Here is a 17232-nt window from a genome sequence, read left to right as displayed (position 1 = left end):
CAGACGGAGGCCTTTACTTGTTCTTTTAAAAACAGGTATTTCTCCACAGTTCCAAAACGCCGAGCTACAGTCAGCAGCTCTGATTTCTTCTCTCGCTCTCTTGGCAGGTTGGAGAAGAAAACCACCTGACTCTGTGTGCCACCATCTGTGTTGCCTTTCTGTGGAGCAGGGAAAACATGGCTCTCAATTTCATGTCCTAATCAGTATATACAATTTCAAAGAGAAAGATGTGGATTACTACAGCAGTATTCAAATATACAAGTCTAGTATGTCAACACTGATGCATTGCTCCGTCCAGGCAACATCTGAATTATGTTAATCATGAAAAAGGCAGCAATTGCTTACTTTCATTATTGAAAAAGAAAAGGACAAAGGCTCTACACTAACAAATCTCCAGTTACAAATTCAAGTTAATCAAGTTCTTTATGAAGACACAAATTACCATTCATACCTCAAAGGGGAATTGTGCCCATGATAAAGAAAAAGAGACTGGTTTTCCGTGCATCACTGGCGGCTTCTGCTGGTAGCAATTCACCATTGCAGTTGCCTCTTCATGACTTTGCATTTCCAAGTATGCCTTAAACAGACAATACACATGTAGAGAAATTAATGTTGTTTCTGGGTGTAAAATCACCAATGGGAATATTTTAACAGCATTAACTCTCACCAGGGCTGGGCCAGTGTGGGTTTCTTTTCTTTTTATTTATTCTGTTTTTAACAGTGCAATTTTCAATCACCAGGTTGACGGGGTATAACATGGGAAAACGTTAAAACTCATGGTTTTGTATAACTTATTTTAAGATGCTAGTGACAATACTTCCTAATTTTGTAACATTTTTAAAGATTTAACTTCACTTTAAAGTACTGAACTAATATTTAGTTGCATAACCTTTGTTTTTCACTGCTGCGCATGTGTTGCATCAAGTCAACCAACTTCTGGCACCTAGAAACAGGTATTTCAGCCCAGGATGAACAAACTACATACATTTTTAGTTTTGCTTCAGAAACTGCATTTTTAATGTCACCCCACAAGTTTTCAATGGGGTTGAGGTTGAGGGATTGAGCTGGCCACTCATTACCTCAATCCTTTTTGTTGGGAAGCAAGATGTTGCTCGCTTACTTGTGTGTTTGGGGTCGTTGTCTTGTTTAAACACCCATTTCAGGGGCATTTCCTCTTCGGCATACAGCAACATAATCTCTTCAAGTATTTTAATGTATTCAAACTGATCCATGATCCCTGGTATACGAACCCAACACTGTAGTATGAAAAACATCCCCATACCATGATTTTGCGCCACCATGCCAGTCTGACTATTCTTTGATACATTTTAACAGTAGTTGCTCGTTTTCTTCCGTGTATTTCGGGTTTTTGTTGCCATTTTAAAGCATTTGAGATCATTTTAGCTGAGCATCCTACAATTTGCTGCACTTCTTTAAACGTTATCCCCTCTCCAATCAATTTTTTAATCAAATGACGTTGTTCCTCCGAATGTTTAGAACAGCCCATTTTACTTAGCAATTCAGAAGGAAATATATTTTATAACAATGTGTGAAACATTTGCTTCCCTTCTTCCTTAATAAAGGACAATTAATGACACCTGTTTTTTTTCACAGAATTTATGAATTCTCAAATTAAGCACACCCCTTTCAATTAATGAGTCAATTACACAGAACAAGCAGCGTGCATGTCATGACAGTTGGGTCTGTTGTTTTTCTATTACACTGCTATATCTACAGGTAAAGTATTTGTATTTGTATATTACACAAAATAAGGTAATGTCAGTGCCTTTTTCATGGCAAGGGTCCAGCAAACCAAACAAATAATAATGCAATTCTAAAAAAGTGTGAACTTGGTGAAACGTCGATAGAATGTCCATTGTTTTCTTAGAGTAGAATTTTTCCTGGAAGAATTATTGTTGTCCAAGTACGTGTACATATGAATGCCATTACATTGTATAGGCTCTTGGGAACAAGAGCCCATGTTCTCTGACCACTATCTGTACACCTGTTGCACAGTAAATGCGTGATCCCCATCCGTGATGCAAAAAATACAAGTATAACTTCAGAACCGGCTAGTGATATGCAATTGAAGTAACGACTGTGAAGCATTTTAGCTAATGACATTACATTTCCAAAGCAGTATAGTTTGTTAGGCTTTCATAAGGCATTTTTGACAATATGCACTATTATTATTATTATTATTATTATTATTTTTTTAAACAATCATCTCGACCTGTTGCTATCTGAGGAGAGCACAAGGAAAGGGAGAGGTAGGGGGAGGGTGACAGGCGGGGGGGAAGTACAAACACTTTTTTTTTTAACAGAATAAAAAGTGTTGTATACAGCACTAAGCAAAATACAGTTTGAGAGCCATTATATAATTTTGTGTCCACGTGTCTTTTTGGAAACTCCAAATTACATATCTTAGAAAAATCAAAAGCTTATTCTTGGTGATATTATCATCAAATTTGAACGGGGCTTTGTCCAGTGTTTTGGCTGTGGCTCCATTGTATTTCTAAATGCACCAGGCAACACCACAATAATCTGTGTTAACTCAAAAATCTTTTCTCAAATCTTTTCAGAGAAAAAAATCTTCCATTGTGTTTGAGCTTCTGTAACTTCGATTTAGTAATACTTTGAGTAATTCTGGAAATTCTTGGAAAACAAACCCGAAAGGGATACCCTTTCAGAAGACACCAGGATTGTGAATGTAATCAAAAGTGTTCAAGAATAGTAACAATCTACCTTGTTGATGCGCACCAGATGCTGACAGACAATTCCAAACGGCTGGGCCAGTGACAGTAATTTCTTCAATATTATAGGTTTCCCTTTATTTTCTGCCACCACAACTCCAGTTCTGATCTAGGACAAAAAAAGTATTTCAGCAGAGCAGATACATTTGAAGCTGTCTTTTTAAAACGTTTTTGATGAGGTTGAACGCCTGATCACAATGAAATTATGGTTAAACATTACCAAATATGTTTTATTTCCCCATCACCTTGATTTCAAATGACAGTAAGGTATTGTAAGGTAAAAAAATAAACTGCCTGTAAGGATACCTTCGAAATTGTTAAAAGTGGCTGTTTTTGGTTTGACATTCCGGAACCTTGAAATAAGACAATACAGGGAACAAATTATTAATGATGATTGCTCTCATTTATCCCAATTACCCCAATTACAATTATCCCAATTACTGCACTGGCCAAAAATTTAAGAAAGAAAAAAAAACATGGCAGAAGCAGGGCAGCAACTGGGTTATAATTTTAGAGAGCATGGGTTACCCCAGTTGGAGTTCATCCCTCCTCTTTGTAGCCCCATAGGTGCAGGGCCCAGGATTCCATCGGATCGGTTAGCGCTATCCAGTGCAAGTGGCCCTGACCTGCAAGGGACAAAATATATCCAGATCTGGTGAAGGTGCGGCAATTACTAAGTTTCCTTCCCCCACATGACAATCACATTCAGTGACTCCATAACAGAGTGCACCAATCATGCGAAGGGATGCATGGCACGTAACTCACCCTCTGTTTGATCCCAAGCGAGGATCCCAATCTGGATACCTGACAAAACGTGTACAGACAAATGTTTGCGTTTTAGTTTTTCTTAAGAGTTGTTCCTGATAATGCATACAGTAAAGTCCACCGTATTAGTCCGACACCTACATCAAACAGGCTTTTCAAATTCTCTAAAGTACGAACCATATCAACTCTGGAGAACAGTTGTGCAATGTACAAGAAAAGATTTAACTTCAAAACAATAAAAGTTTCAAGGCATCAAATTTGGTAAATAGGGCACTGGATGATCCTTCTCAACTTAAACCAGAGCTTTACAGGTTCCCTAATTCTATCCTGACTGCTTGAAAGATCAGGAGGAAGTTCAATATGCTATACAGTATTTGTACCTTACAAATGTACCAAACCTTTGACACAACCGGATATCATGGCTTACCCCAGGCTCAAATCTCCATAAACAGACACAGATCTCCATAATCTTATGTTGAACCATTCGATAAATGGGTGCCATTTAATTAAATTGGAACCATGTAATCATGTTTTTACCAGTTTAGGTGTAGGCTATACGATGTGAACACCACAGCTCTCCATTAACCATTTCCTTATTAGGATTGACAGACTGATGGGATTGATGCATCCCATCAATCGCTAACAAGGGCTATAGGCAGAAAGGATAAGGAGACTTACATCTGCAAGAGCTGCCTGCATTTTTCCGCATGGCGCAATCCATTAATGTGCTGGTTCCACTCCTGCAATATGAAATTAGTGAGAATGATTTGTTTGTAAATCATCAAATATGCCACATTCTCCTGGGTACACTGAATTGGTTGTCACTACAACAAGTAAAGATAACTCACACAAACATAAGCCAACCACTTTCCGGTTCATCTTTACCTTTTTTTTTCTTTTTCTTTTTTTTTTCTCCCCAACATGAACAAAAAGTGAATTTCACCTTGTAAGCAAACACCATAATTGCCTCTATGATCATTTAAGGTGCCTGCCATCCCTGAACTAGTTATTCGAAACATTTCACCTGTGGTTAAAATCAACTAATTCTCTGTAGCTTAGACTCTCCTAAGTGTGCTCCAGAAGTAACATTTTCCACAGTTGAACAATTACTAAAAGTTTCAGAAGCAGTGAGTAACCAGCCAACACCCATTAAAAAATACCACTCCACCCCCAATGGTTTTGGGAATATTTCAGTTTCTTGTAAAACGAATGAGCCAAGAGCGGCAAAAGCTGTGGAATAACAAATCCACTCTGCAAGAGGTACCCATGAAAATACAAAGTTGAAAGTAAATGGCAGCAGAAGTCGATGAATTTGAGCATGAGCGCTTATTTAATGTCCCTTGAACATGACTACTGCACAATAGGGAGTATGGTAAAAGGAAAGTTATGGTTCTTTAGGTGCAGTGCCAATGACTAAGGCAGCATCACACTGAAATCACACACTGAAATTCTGAAGCTGGTACATATTGCCCTTCATATGTCTCTAATGTTTTCTATAAATATGTGGTCAAACAACTGAAGACAAGAGCTTCATGGATGCTAATTTTAAAGGTGTCTTTTTAACTAACATTTTAACAATTTTCCAATTTCCATTATTACCTGGCCTCTCTTCTATGTATGCGGCTAATTGTGTAAAGATTTATTATATTTACAGTCTGAACAACAGTACGCCATCAAAGGAATTGCTCTGTCGTTTACATATCACGTGCAGGTGGGAATATAAAATTAGCAGGGAAAAAATGATAGGAAATCAATTTGCTTGTTCAGGTTTTTGGAACAAGGAAAATTGCTAAAATATCAGCTACATCTAAAATGTTAAACTACTGCAACAGAATCAACAACCCATGAAAATAATTGCGTAAATGTTACAGAATGATTTACTTTTGGTTTGACGGGGCAGTCAGGAAATGTGTACATCTCTGATGTTCTCCAGTGTATTTGTTTTTTCACCAAATATCTGTATAAGGCTAGACTGCTGAATGTTGAAAACTTGACCAAAAATGTACACTGCTGAAAGAATGTGTGCTCTTGAAGTAGCAGATATGAACACTGGTCCATAAGGTGCCGTGTGCCTGAAAATTGCTATACAATATCCTCTCTGAAGCACTTGGAAACATGTTCCGTTCAAAAATTGGGCATGCATGTCTGAGATTCACTTTTTCAATGGGAAAGCAAATAACTATGCATTTATTGTCACATGTTAAACAAAGTACTCACCATCATTGAATGGACATCAAAATCACAAAGAGAGCACACATGTGGGAACATGTCTGGCATGACTCCCAAGAAGTCCTGCACTTTGCCTTGGGAGGGAGAGCCCATTCTTTTCTGCAGAAAGCCACTGTCAGATGCTGGGGAGGGACCCATCCCAAGGCCACCATAACTATCACAGGAAAGCTCTGAATATTGGCGGTCTCTGCTCATCCCACCACTGCTGTTCTCACCATAGTCTATACGTTTGTAGGCCCGAGAGGGGCCCCCCTGCATGGAACCATAGCCATAGTCCATATGGGGGCCACGGGCTGAGACCTGCCCACTAGAAGCCGGGATATCCTCCCAGTTGTCACGAGATGCTCTGTATGAGTGCTCTGGAGAGATTGGGGGCAGGTACCTGGAGCTGCCGCCCATGCGCCGGCTCGCCTCCAACTTGCGGTTCTTCAGCTGCATGATAAGTTGCGGCAAGGTGTCTATACTGATATTTTCTTCAGGCATTTGTGCCAGTGCATTTATGTCAGTGGGAGAGAGTCCCAGGCTGCCAAAGAGTTTCATAGTGTTGGAAACATGGCCGCCACCATGAGGGGGCATCTGGGAGTTCCTGCCGTAAGAGGGCTGGGAAGGGGTGCCATAGAGGGGGCGAGGATCATTCATGCTGAAATGCAGGGTCTCGGCAGCAGCCAGGAGCCCCCGTCCCACAGCAAAGCCTTTATGAGCACCGTCAGAGGGGTTCTTCTGGGACATTGCTGCACAAAGGTTGTGCAGTTACTCAGTGGATGATGGCACAAGAATGGTTTAAAGCTGGACACCTTATTTTTCAATTCTCCAAGGGGAGAGGGCTGGGAAAGTCAAAGAAAAAATGTACTTAGCACAAGAACAATTCCACTTCTGATAGGATTTCTCTGCAGGGACACAAAAGGTAACACCCAACACACCTCCCACATGACAATCAATAAGAGCTGATCATGAGCAAAATTGGATTATGTGCATGTGATTTAACAAAGCCTAAGAGCAGTCTGCAAAGTAACCCAATTAAGAAAAATGTCAAACTTCTAATTCGAAAAGTTGATGTTTGAGTGCCACAGATTTAAGAGCATATGTCAAAAGAAATTGCAATTTGTTGAAAGCAATGAAAGTGACTGTCAGAGAAAGTGGACATCCAATTTAGATGAAGGTTGATTTCTCACAAAGCTTAGTGCTGAATAGAATATCAAGAATGGAAGACTATGTAACATCCAGAGTGAAACGGTCAGTCAGGATAAGGTGCACAAATCAGGGCATGTCAGCTTGTAGCTGGTGTTTAGGAGGATGGATGAACACAAGGTATTACAGAATGATTTGTCGAAAACATTTTAAGATTGCGAAATTGTATTACACACAACATATAATCACAGGCAACACGAACAGGAGACTGTTCATATGATTGACATGATTCTTTCCATGACTTTCTTCTCTAAGGGTAAGAAATATCGTAACTTCGATACTGCCGGAGCCTGAGCCAACTGTAGAGGTGGTAACTGCAGTACACCTGCGCTAGCTAGCTAACTGGCTATCACTTATTAGGATTGACACTTCCAATGCAAGCCACAAACAATGAGGTGCTCAGGGGTGTTGAGAGCCAGTTGACTGGAACCAGATAGTGAATGTATAAGAAAAAGTAAAGTCCTACTCCTACTCAACATGACTCAGTTAACGCACGAGCTAGACTGGCTATTCCATACTTCATTACCTGCAACGTTAGCTAAGGGTATTCGTTGAAAAAAATAAAATGCTTGCGAGATCAACCAGTCGGCTTAATCAACGAGCAATTAATGGTACTGCTAGCCAGCGAAGTGCATTTGCTAGTTAAGCAATTCGTCAAATCTTTAGCGTCTGCCTAGATCGCAAATCAACTTCGGAGTTGTGTTAGCTAACTAGCTAACATTACCTCGTCGACGCATATCAGGCTCCAGCTAACTCAGTTCTCTGAAACGCGGTATTGTTCGCGAAGGAAATGTCCAAAAGGTAGGGTTACCATCTATGCAATAGCACAAATCAAAATATTTCAAACATCAACTTAATTGCACATCTCTATTCGAAGGACTTACCTCGCAACCGGAACGGCATCTCTTTAGTATATTAAATAGCGCGACTGGTCACACACAGACATTTTACCACCACCTACCGTACTGGAGTGTGGATGATAAACTCTGCCGCCCCTTTTTTTAATTTCTAAATTCTGAAAAACAAGAAGCGTAGTATGGAAGCATATCCGCCAAAATGAACGTGCAAATCGGCAATTACATTCCATATGCGTAAAAACCAAGGCTGTGTCTGAAATGGCTCACAATTCACTAATCCCTGTCTAGTGAATGTCCATATAGTGCAATGAAAAAATATTTGTGTCTAATAAAGTTAGGGAAAATTGCCACGGTTGTGCAGTAGTTTTTACCGTGCATCATGGGTTATCTCAAGTGCCTTCAAAATGTGAGTAAAACTAGATTTTTGAATTCGGACCATGGTCCGACCATACAACGATATTGACTTTTGGATGTTGGATGTTTTTGGATGTTTCACGTGATTTGTTGTATTTAGTGTAAGTATATGTAGTGTGACTTAACCTTCCTAATGTGTTAGAAAGTTCCCCACACCTTTTTTGCTTGTAGTACAAGATTCTAGAATGATAAACTTAATGCTCTTTAAAAGATATATATATTTTGCCTTATCTTCAGCACCACTCAATTTCGTAAAAAATCATCAAATGTAGTTGACTGAAGACCAATTTCGGTGACCATTACTACTGTAATGGTAATAACATGCAGTTTCATAAATACAATGGTCAAATTAAGCCCTTAACCCTGTATTGCTCCAGGGGAGGATTGTCTCCTGCTTAGTCTAATCAACTGAATGTCACTCTGGATAAGAGTGTCTGCCAAATGCCAATAATGTAAATATAAACCTGTACTCCAAAATATGCACCCTAAGGGCAAATGTGAAAATTTAATTGGGAAGTTAATATAAATAGTAAAGTTCATTTTTTCATGCTCAGGTTGAGATTACTATGAAATTGCCTGTAGACAAAAAAAGAGCAGTACATAAAGAAACAGTTAGACTGCTTATTAATTAAACTCTTAGCAAAACATGCTTTCTTGATTCTCAGACAATGGTACTTGTCCTTTCAGATGGGAGGTTGTTTTTTTCGACACAGCGGAGGAGTGGATGTTGTGCTGGCAATGATGTGCTGCAAAAGGTGGAAAGCAAAAAAAAAAAAAATTTTGGATGTTTTACAAGATGTTTGGATATTTTTCCAGCTTGACCTGCTATCATAATAAAACCACTCCCTCTTAAGATGATACTACTACAGAATTGCTGCTTATGTGACAATGGAATTTACCTGAGCTGGAAAAGAGAACGGGATAGGTACAGCAGTACAGAGCAACAGAGCATGCCAATGGACATTTTTCTTATCAGTTTACCCAAGAGAACTGAGGCAGTTTTAAAGGTGCAGGGTGGGCACAACAAATATTGAACTGCCCTTTACAGTATTTTTTGATACACACACACACACTTTATTAGGTACAGTGGGTAGCACTGCCGCCTCACAGCAAAAAAGAGGTCCTGGGTTCGAATCCACATTGGCTGGGGCCTCTCTGTGTGGAGTTTGCATGTTCTCCCCGTGTCTGCGTGGGTTTCCTCCCACAGTCCAAAGACATGCAGGTTAGGCTGATCTAAATTGGCCATGGGTATGAGTGTGTGAGTGAATGGTGTGTGTGCCCTGCGATGGACTGGTGACCTGTCCAGGGTGTATTCCTGCCTTTCGCCCAATGTATGCTGGGATAGGCTTCAGCCCCCCTGCGACCCTGTTCAGGATAAACGGGTTAGGAATTAATGAATTAATGTTGGATTCAGTTCTGGGGACAAGATAGGTGATCATAAAGTGACCGGTGTGCATGCATCGATGTTATCTTAACACACTTAGCACAAATGAGTTTGTCGAAGTAGTCAGACGCAAAAATGACAAATGAACGGTACTTTTCTTAAATTTTTCACAGTGAAATGGCAAGCAGTATTACAGATTTAACTTTTTAAACCATCTTCTATTCTGAAAAGTAAATGTATGGGGGAACGAAATTCATTTGTGGCCAGTTAAAGGTACAATAGGTAAGATTTGTCTTAAAACATTGTAAATCCCTTCCTATCATTGAAAAAGCCTCACGTTCATGTTGACTCTGCCTGTGTTTACAGTCTTTAAATTCGGGATTCAAAATATACAGTTAACGGGTTGACAATCGGTACCAAAACATTGTTTATACAACAGATAGGTCCGGTCCATTGTCTCCGTCGGTCAGTTTGTGTTCCAGCCGCGCTAATAATATCCACGATATACGCACAGCTAAATGGAATGTTCACACAGCTTTTAAAATTACTCCGTAATCGAAATGAACATAACTAAACGTTATCATCATCTCTCCGCTAGTAGCCTACCCAAGTAAAATAAAATGAGTGAGTTTAAAGTGTTCTTTGATTTGGTAAGAGGGAAGAACGAAAAAAATACAACTTAAGCAACATCCTCAGCTTGAAATACCAGCAAGCGCACCGGCGAAGCAAATGACGGCTCATAACGACACTGAGTTATTTCAACAACTGCACGTTATCTGGCAGGGTCCCGATAAACGTCTACAACAAAAACAAATTATGTGTGTGTGTCAGTGTCCTTTGGTGTAACGTAAACTAGCTAACGTTAATGCAGTAGGGATACATTATTGGGTTAGTACCGTTGCTTTGATAGTGGAGTAGGGGATACATTATTGCTAGCTAACGTTCGCAAAACCGTTACTTAGCAACCAATAAACTACTGTTCAGCGGAAGGATACATTTACCATAAAACATAGTTCCATAAAAAAAAAACATTAATTTAAAGTTTGTCTTATCTTTTGAAAGATAAATGTGATAACCGTTATATAAAAGCCACTTTGCCTAACCAGCCCCCTAGCTGTGCCAATGTCCACGATATACCACGGGTTCTCGTTCCATAACGGTTAAATAGCTGTACAATAATTTACGCTCATTGGTTGAAAATTGGTTTAAATTGCCACAGCCAATGGACCATACCGGCAACACGTCACTGCCATAGCCACGTCCCTTCTCGGGGGTAAAAATGACGGGAATATGATATTTTACCTAAATTAGCTATATCTTTTGAAAACAAAATCTAATTGTTTTGAAGTGATTTAACGTAACGTCAGTATACCACCAGACTAGGCGCAGATGTAAAACAAAGCTCTCCTAAAAAATGTCAATTTGGTATGGAAACGCTCAAAATAGGCTACTTTCAGCTTATCGGTGAATTACATACAATTTATTTATTTTTAAACATTGGATTTTTTTTGTCAAAAGTTAAAGCTAAATTAGGTAAAATATCATATTCCCGCACTGTTATAGGCTACATATAAACCGAGAAGGGGCGTGTACTTCAAAGTACCCGGATTCGCTGGTCGGGTCTATGGCGTGGAGCGGGTTTCAATGTCAGCACATTCAGTGTTGGGACTGATAAACAGTGTTTTGGTTTGAGGGTGTGTTACTGCAATTCCTCTTCGATTTTGAGATTCACTGCCGTTTTAAGGTTTGCTACCTCATTCAAAACCCACACAAAGGTAGCTACTGGAAAGGCACATTATAAATGATATTTCAAACAATACAATGTATCGAAATTGATACTTATAAACCTTTTTATGAATATGAAAACAGATTTCAGTTTTTGATTTTTAATAAATTTGCAAACATTTCTAAAAACATGTTTTCACTGTCATTATGGGTTAGACTAGAGTGTAGATTGATGGGCAAAAATGGCAAGAAAAAGTGAAGCGGTCAGAATACTTTTGAAAGCCACTGTATATTCAAAATGTACTTCCTTTCAAAGGAAACATTTGCTGGAGCACATTACATAACACATTACACAAGTTGTCTGAAAGCGGTTTGGGGGAAAAAAAAAAGAGAAAAAACAAGACCCAGCTTACACATAGCAAGGGTCTTTGTCATTAAGGTATCTGCATATTTAGATGACAAACAATTATGCAAGCTAGCAGACATGTGCTAAAAAGCAACCCAGAAGAGGTTATGGCTTATCTGATGAAGTCACGATGGATGCAAGATGTTGCTGAACATGATGGCCGAAACCAACCAGAGTGCATCTTTACATGCAGACAGGCTTCGGACTGGTCAAGAAATGCCGATGTACCCAAATGCAATACAGTGTCATGGTCTTTCATAATGTACCTTTTCACTTATTAGGATCTATATTTCAACCAAAAATCATGCAATCAGCAAACAGCTAAGCTCCATAGTTAAGGTGCCTGTGGACTGCAAAATTATAGATGTAGATGCCATGTAGAGTAGAGGAACCATAAAGCTGTGAATCTTCAGTAGAAATTAAGCTTACAAAATGGGATATAGTATCACATCTTAAATATACTTGAGTAAATGACTGTGGGAAGATCACAAATTAGCCCCAAAAAGCAGGGAGACTAAAAACATATTGAGCCTCCTGTCGAGCAGTGTTCACAAATAAACTTATTGAACAGCTTTTGAAATAAATTATGTACAGATGGTGTCAGAATTATTTAGTAATGACTTTCCCCTCCACAAAACAAACTGGTCAGAAACCTGTGTGAATAATACAGTCATGCACCAAAACATTTCAGTAAAACAAGCAAAATAATGTTCATTTATGTGGCCAAATATAGTAAAAGGCAGCAGTAAGGATTTAACCTACTTAAAAAGAAGGGAAATGACAGTAAAATAAATCAAGCTGGTACTATATTCTAAGCATCTATATTCTTTGTCTAAAAGACCACACTTAGCATTCTACGATTACCTACATGAATTGCAATGACTACTGAAAACTTATGCAACAGCATTAAAAGTTTGACGTAAGGTTGGGTAGCGTTATAACAGACAGCATGTCATATGGTTTACCCTTAACAAAATCTTGTATTTAATTAAAATGCTCCATTCGGTTTCCCATTTTTCACTGAGCTTTTGGTTTCTCTTTTTCTTTCCCCATCTCTTTTTCCAAGTGTTTCTGGAAAACAAAAGGAAATTAGACTCAATCAATTGTACAAGAAATCAAATTTGATTGGATTTTCCATCACCAGAAATTCAATAAAATTGTATTAGTTTTTTTGACAGAAGACGGTCACAAACACACTACAGAATAACAGAACAATAAATAGACAAATTAATTTGAATTGATTGAGATAAATACATCTTTTACAAAAAAGAAAAAACACAAGAACTGGGCTGTGTTTTTTTGTTGCATTAATCAATTTTTTCATGGTGGAATTTTCAATCACTATGGTAACAGGATATACTATTTGAAAGCCTTAAAGCACACGGTTCTACCTGTAAAACATATTGTAAGATACCATTGCTTTAGCAACAACAGTTTCTTATTCTCTAACGTATCTGAACACTGGGGGGGGGGGGGGGGGGGATCTCGCCTTCTCTGCATTTTGAAAATCCATATACTAGACAAAATAAGGTAATGTCAGCGTACTTTTCACAGCAAGGATCCAGTGAACCAACTGCATAGTAATGCAATTCTAAAAACATGCTAACTGAGAAACATTGATAGACTGCCCATTGCTGACTAAGAATGTCTCTGAAGGAATTATCATTGTTGCCTATTCCTCTGTTGCATATTTCTACAAAAGTACTTGTACATAGGAATACAATTATCTATGTTTTATTTAGGCTCTGTCGAACAGGAGCCCACGAACGAGTTTCTGACCAGTATCGGTAATCCAGTTGCACAGTAAAGGCATGATCCCCATCCGTGAAAATGAGGAAACAAATGCTCATTTTTGGAGATATTGTCATCAAATATGAAAGGGGATTTGTCCAGTGTGTTGGCTGTGGCTCCGTTGTATTCCTAAGCATGCCAGGCCACGCTATAATAATCCACTCAAAAACAGAAAATCTTTTCAGTGAGAAAGACATCCATCACTTCCACTGTTTGAGCTTCTGTAACTAAAGTTTTAGGAATACTTAAGAGTAATTCTGACTCTTGTGTATGTACATTTCAAGCTTGTCAAGAAAAGGGGAACACTACATAAATTCAGTCAACAGCAATTTCATACATACCTTTAATTTTTGATAGTGAGACTGGCTGCTGCAGTGAACCTTTTTTGCAGTTTCTTCATTAGAGTAGAACAGGAAGCATACTCTGCAGTAGTAACCCATTTTCACATACTCCACACCTGAAATTTTGCAGGAGTGAAATTAATTTAACTCATTTTTTTGTTCTCCAAAAGCAGATGTTTGTGCAAATAAAACAAGTGTTTGCAGGTCAGCATTAAGAGACTCAAGAGAAGTATTCCTGAAAGTCACATTGCAACTAAATGTTTTGGCTTTCCTGTTCCTTCGTTCAAAAAGTCAGAGAGAATGATTGTATAGACATCAGGCTGCAGGAGGGTTTGCCTGAATGTGGAATATGAGCCAGTCTTACCCACAGGGTTGTTGGGTTCGTACGGTCCCAGAGGAAGTGGTTTCTTCTCTGCCCGTGGCTTGGTGCTGGGTGTCTCCTCACTCTCACAGCTCTTCTCACTCGCTCCACTGCAGGAGGGCGCTCCTGCCGCTTTGCTTCCGCAATCCTGAAAGAGGCCACGGTTAATGAATGATTTCATTTGTAAACCAGCTGTCAACTTGGGGGGAAAAAAAGAAAAGGAAAAAAAAAAAGATTTAAATGAGGGTGTCAATGAGAGTGGTAGGTTGCTTTTCCAGGAGGTGATTGCACAGGAGTTCACTGTAATAAATAAGTACTTGAATACATTTACTTGTTTCAATCTGTTTTCAACCAGAAGACAAATGTCAGGGTGTACACTAATATACAGCATATACAAAGACCCACACACACATATTCATCACCAAGACAGTCCCTTCAATACATCATCCCAATACATCTTCCTCAAGCTCACCCCTTCTGCGTCCTTCTCCTGAGTGTCCACGCTGTCAGAGAGCAGGCTAATATTCACATCTTCATTTATCGTCTCTGACGCCAACTCTTCTTGTTCACAAGGTGTCTCAGAGGCACCCTTTTCTTCTTCCTGCTGCTGCTCCCCATTGCTGCTGGGTTCCTCTGTGCCAGCCTTCTCCTCCTCATTGATGCTGCTGCTGGACTCTGCGGGAGCAGTCTTCTCTTCCCTGAGGCAGATCTTCTTTACTGGGGGCTCTTCCTCCTTCTTGGACTTGTTTTTGGCTGGAGAGTCTTCACCAGAACCACTGTGCTCCCTCTTGGTTGGCCTCTCCTTCTCACGCTCTGGAGGGGGTGGTCTGAGCCTGGAAAGAGCACAGCTCATTAGGACTGCCACACCTACAAGCAAACCAGCTAGCAACTAATGGACATATTTCATAAGAGTAGGGCTGCATAATATATCGAAGTAATAACAAAAAAAGGCACAGTACTGTGCAAACGTTTTAGGCAGGTGTTAAAAAGTGCTGTAAAATAAGAATAGAATAGAAAAATAGAATGTTAGTTTATTTTTATCAATTAACAAAATGCATGAACAGAAGTGAATGAACAGAAGAAAAATCGAAATCAAATGAATATTTGGTGTGACCACCCTTTGCCTTCAATACAGCATCAATTCTTCTAGGTATACTTGCAGTTTTTGAAGGAACTCAGCAGGTAGGTTGTTTCAAACATCTTGGGAGAACTACCCACAGTTCTTCTGTGGATTTAGGCAGCCTCAAATGCTTCTGGTCTCTTCATGTAATCCCAGACAGACTTGATGATGCTGAGATCAGGGCTCTGTGGGGGCCATACCATTACTTCCAGGACTCCTTGTTCTTCTTTACGCTGAAGACAGTTCTTAATGACATTGGCTGTATGTTTGGGGTTGTTGTCCTGCTGCAGAATACAACCAAAATACAATCTCCCTGATAGTATTGCATGATGGATAAGGATCTGCCTGTACTTCTCAGCATTGAGGAAACTATTAATTCTGACCAAATCCCCAACTTCATTTGCAGAAATGCAGCCCCAATCTTGCAAGGAACCTCCACCATGCTTCATTGTAGCCTGCAGACTCATGCTTGTACCGCTCAAACTGCCTTCTGCTACAGCCAAATATTTCAAATTGACTCATCAGTCCAGAGAACCTGCTGCCATTTTTCTGCACCCCAGTTCCTGTGTTTTTGTGCATAATTGAGTCGCTTGGCCTCGTTTTCACATTGGAGGTATGGCTTTTTGGCCGCAATTCTTCCATGAAGACTATTTCTGACCAGACTAGTAGATGGGTGTACCTGGTTCCCCCAGGTTTAAGGTTGAATTTCTGAGCTGATGACACTGCTGGACATCTTCCGATTGCGAAGGGAAGTAAATATGATGTGTCTTTCATCTGCTGCACTAAGTTTCCTCAACGTTGTCCATTTTCTTTGTGCTTCTTCAACAGAGCTTGGACAGCACATCTGGAAACCCCTGTCTGCCTTGAAATTTTTGCTTGGGAGAGACCTTGCTGATACAGTATAATTACCTTGTGTCTTCTTGCTGTGCTCAGTCTTGTCTTGTGACATTAAACTGTCTTCAGCAACCTCACCTTGGAAGCAGAGTTTGGCTGTTCCTCACCCAGTTTTAACCCTCCTACACAGCTGTTTCAGTTAATTAATTGTGTTTGAACCTACATATTATGTTGATGATCATTAGCTCCTGTTTGGTATAATTAAGTTAATCACACACCTGACTATATGCCTACAAAATCCCTGACTTTGTGCAAGTGTACCAAGAAGAACTGAAGTTGGTTTAAAGGGAAAGGGTGGTCACACCAAATATTGATTTGATTTAGATTTTTCTTCTGTTTACTCACTTTGCATTTTGTTAATTTATAAAAATAAACTATTACCATTTCTATTTTTGAAAGCATTTTTACTTTACAGAATTGTTTCACACCTGCCTAAAACTTTTGCATAGTACTGTACATGTTTGCATTTGTTGAAAGCCTCAAAAGACAGGAAATTACATTGTTCAGCCCTAACATGGGGCTGGGTAGATTGATTACAACCTAAGCAAAATAGGTGCGATGTTTAAAACTCACCCATTCCTCAATTGTTTATATTTTCGGCTCACATATACAGTCAGTCGCTGGCCATGAAACTTTGGTGGATTCTCCTTGTAGGCATTAGCCATTCTCTCAGCATCTTGCCCTTTTTCCATTTCAATGAAGCACTAGATAAAATGATTGTGTTAATAGGAGCTGATTAAGACCAAGCACAATGATGAAGTCAAAAGCAAAGCAAAAAATTTATATTAAAACAATTGACTTCATAGGTTCGGAAGATTCATTACCTCACAGCGAGGTCTATTGAGGAAATAACGCCTCACTTTTCCAAAAGGTTCAGCAATCTTGAGGAGGGAGGCATCTGAGGTTTTTACCAAAGGAATGTGGCCAACATAGATAACGCGTCCACTCTGAAAATAACAATTGCAGCAAATAAAAATGAATGCACCTTGACTTTGTAAACAAGA

The 17232-nt window shown here is 39.4% G+C and overlaps 1 protein-coding gene across 1 annotated transcript in view; it reads right to left on the bottom strand.

Annotated features, from left to right (window-relative positions):
- Positions 1–17232, bottom strand: part of LOC133123444 (uncharacterized) — a 37895-nt gene that overhangs the window by 6197 nt on the left and 14466 nt on the right. Inside the window, exons 17-31 of the mRNA XM_061233909.1 lie at positions 17053–17175; positions 16802–16932; positions 14687–15047; positions 14218–14362; positions 13854–13969; positions 12743–12792; positions 9106–9110; positions 5736–6478; positions 4197–4258; positions 3519–3557; positions 3282–3379; positions 3060–3106; positions 2746–2862; positions 452–577; positions 18–158 (exon numbers count right to left, since the gene is read on the bottom strand). Of these exons, the coding sequence (XP_061089893.1) occupies positions 18–158; positions 452–577; positions 2746–2862; positions 3060–3106; positions 3282–3379; positions 3519–3557; positions 4197–4258; positions 5736–6478; positions 9106–9110; positions 12743–12792; positions 13854–13969; positions 14218–14362; positions 14687–15047; positions 16802–16932; positions 17053–17175 (2304 nt within the window). The remainder of the gene's footprint in view (positions 1–17; positions 159–451; positions 578–2745; positions 2863–3059; positions 3107–3281; positions 3380–3518; positions 3558–4196; positions 4259–5735; positions 6479–9105; positions 9111–12742; positions 12793–13853; positions 13970–14217; positions 14363–14686; positions 15048–16801; positions 16933–17052; positions 17176–17232) is intronic.

This window comes from Conger conger, chromosome 3, assembly GCF_963514075.1.
Source record: "Conger conger chromosome 3, fConCon1.1, whole genome shotgun sequence".
In the NCBI taxonomy this organism is placed as follows: Eukaryota; Metazoa; Chordata; class Actinopteri; order Anguilliformes; family Congridae; genus Conger; species Conger conger.
Note: the sequence above shows the minus strand (reverse complement) of the source record. Positions and strands in the feature narration are given on the sequence as shown.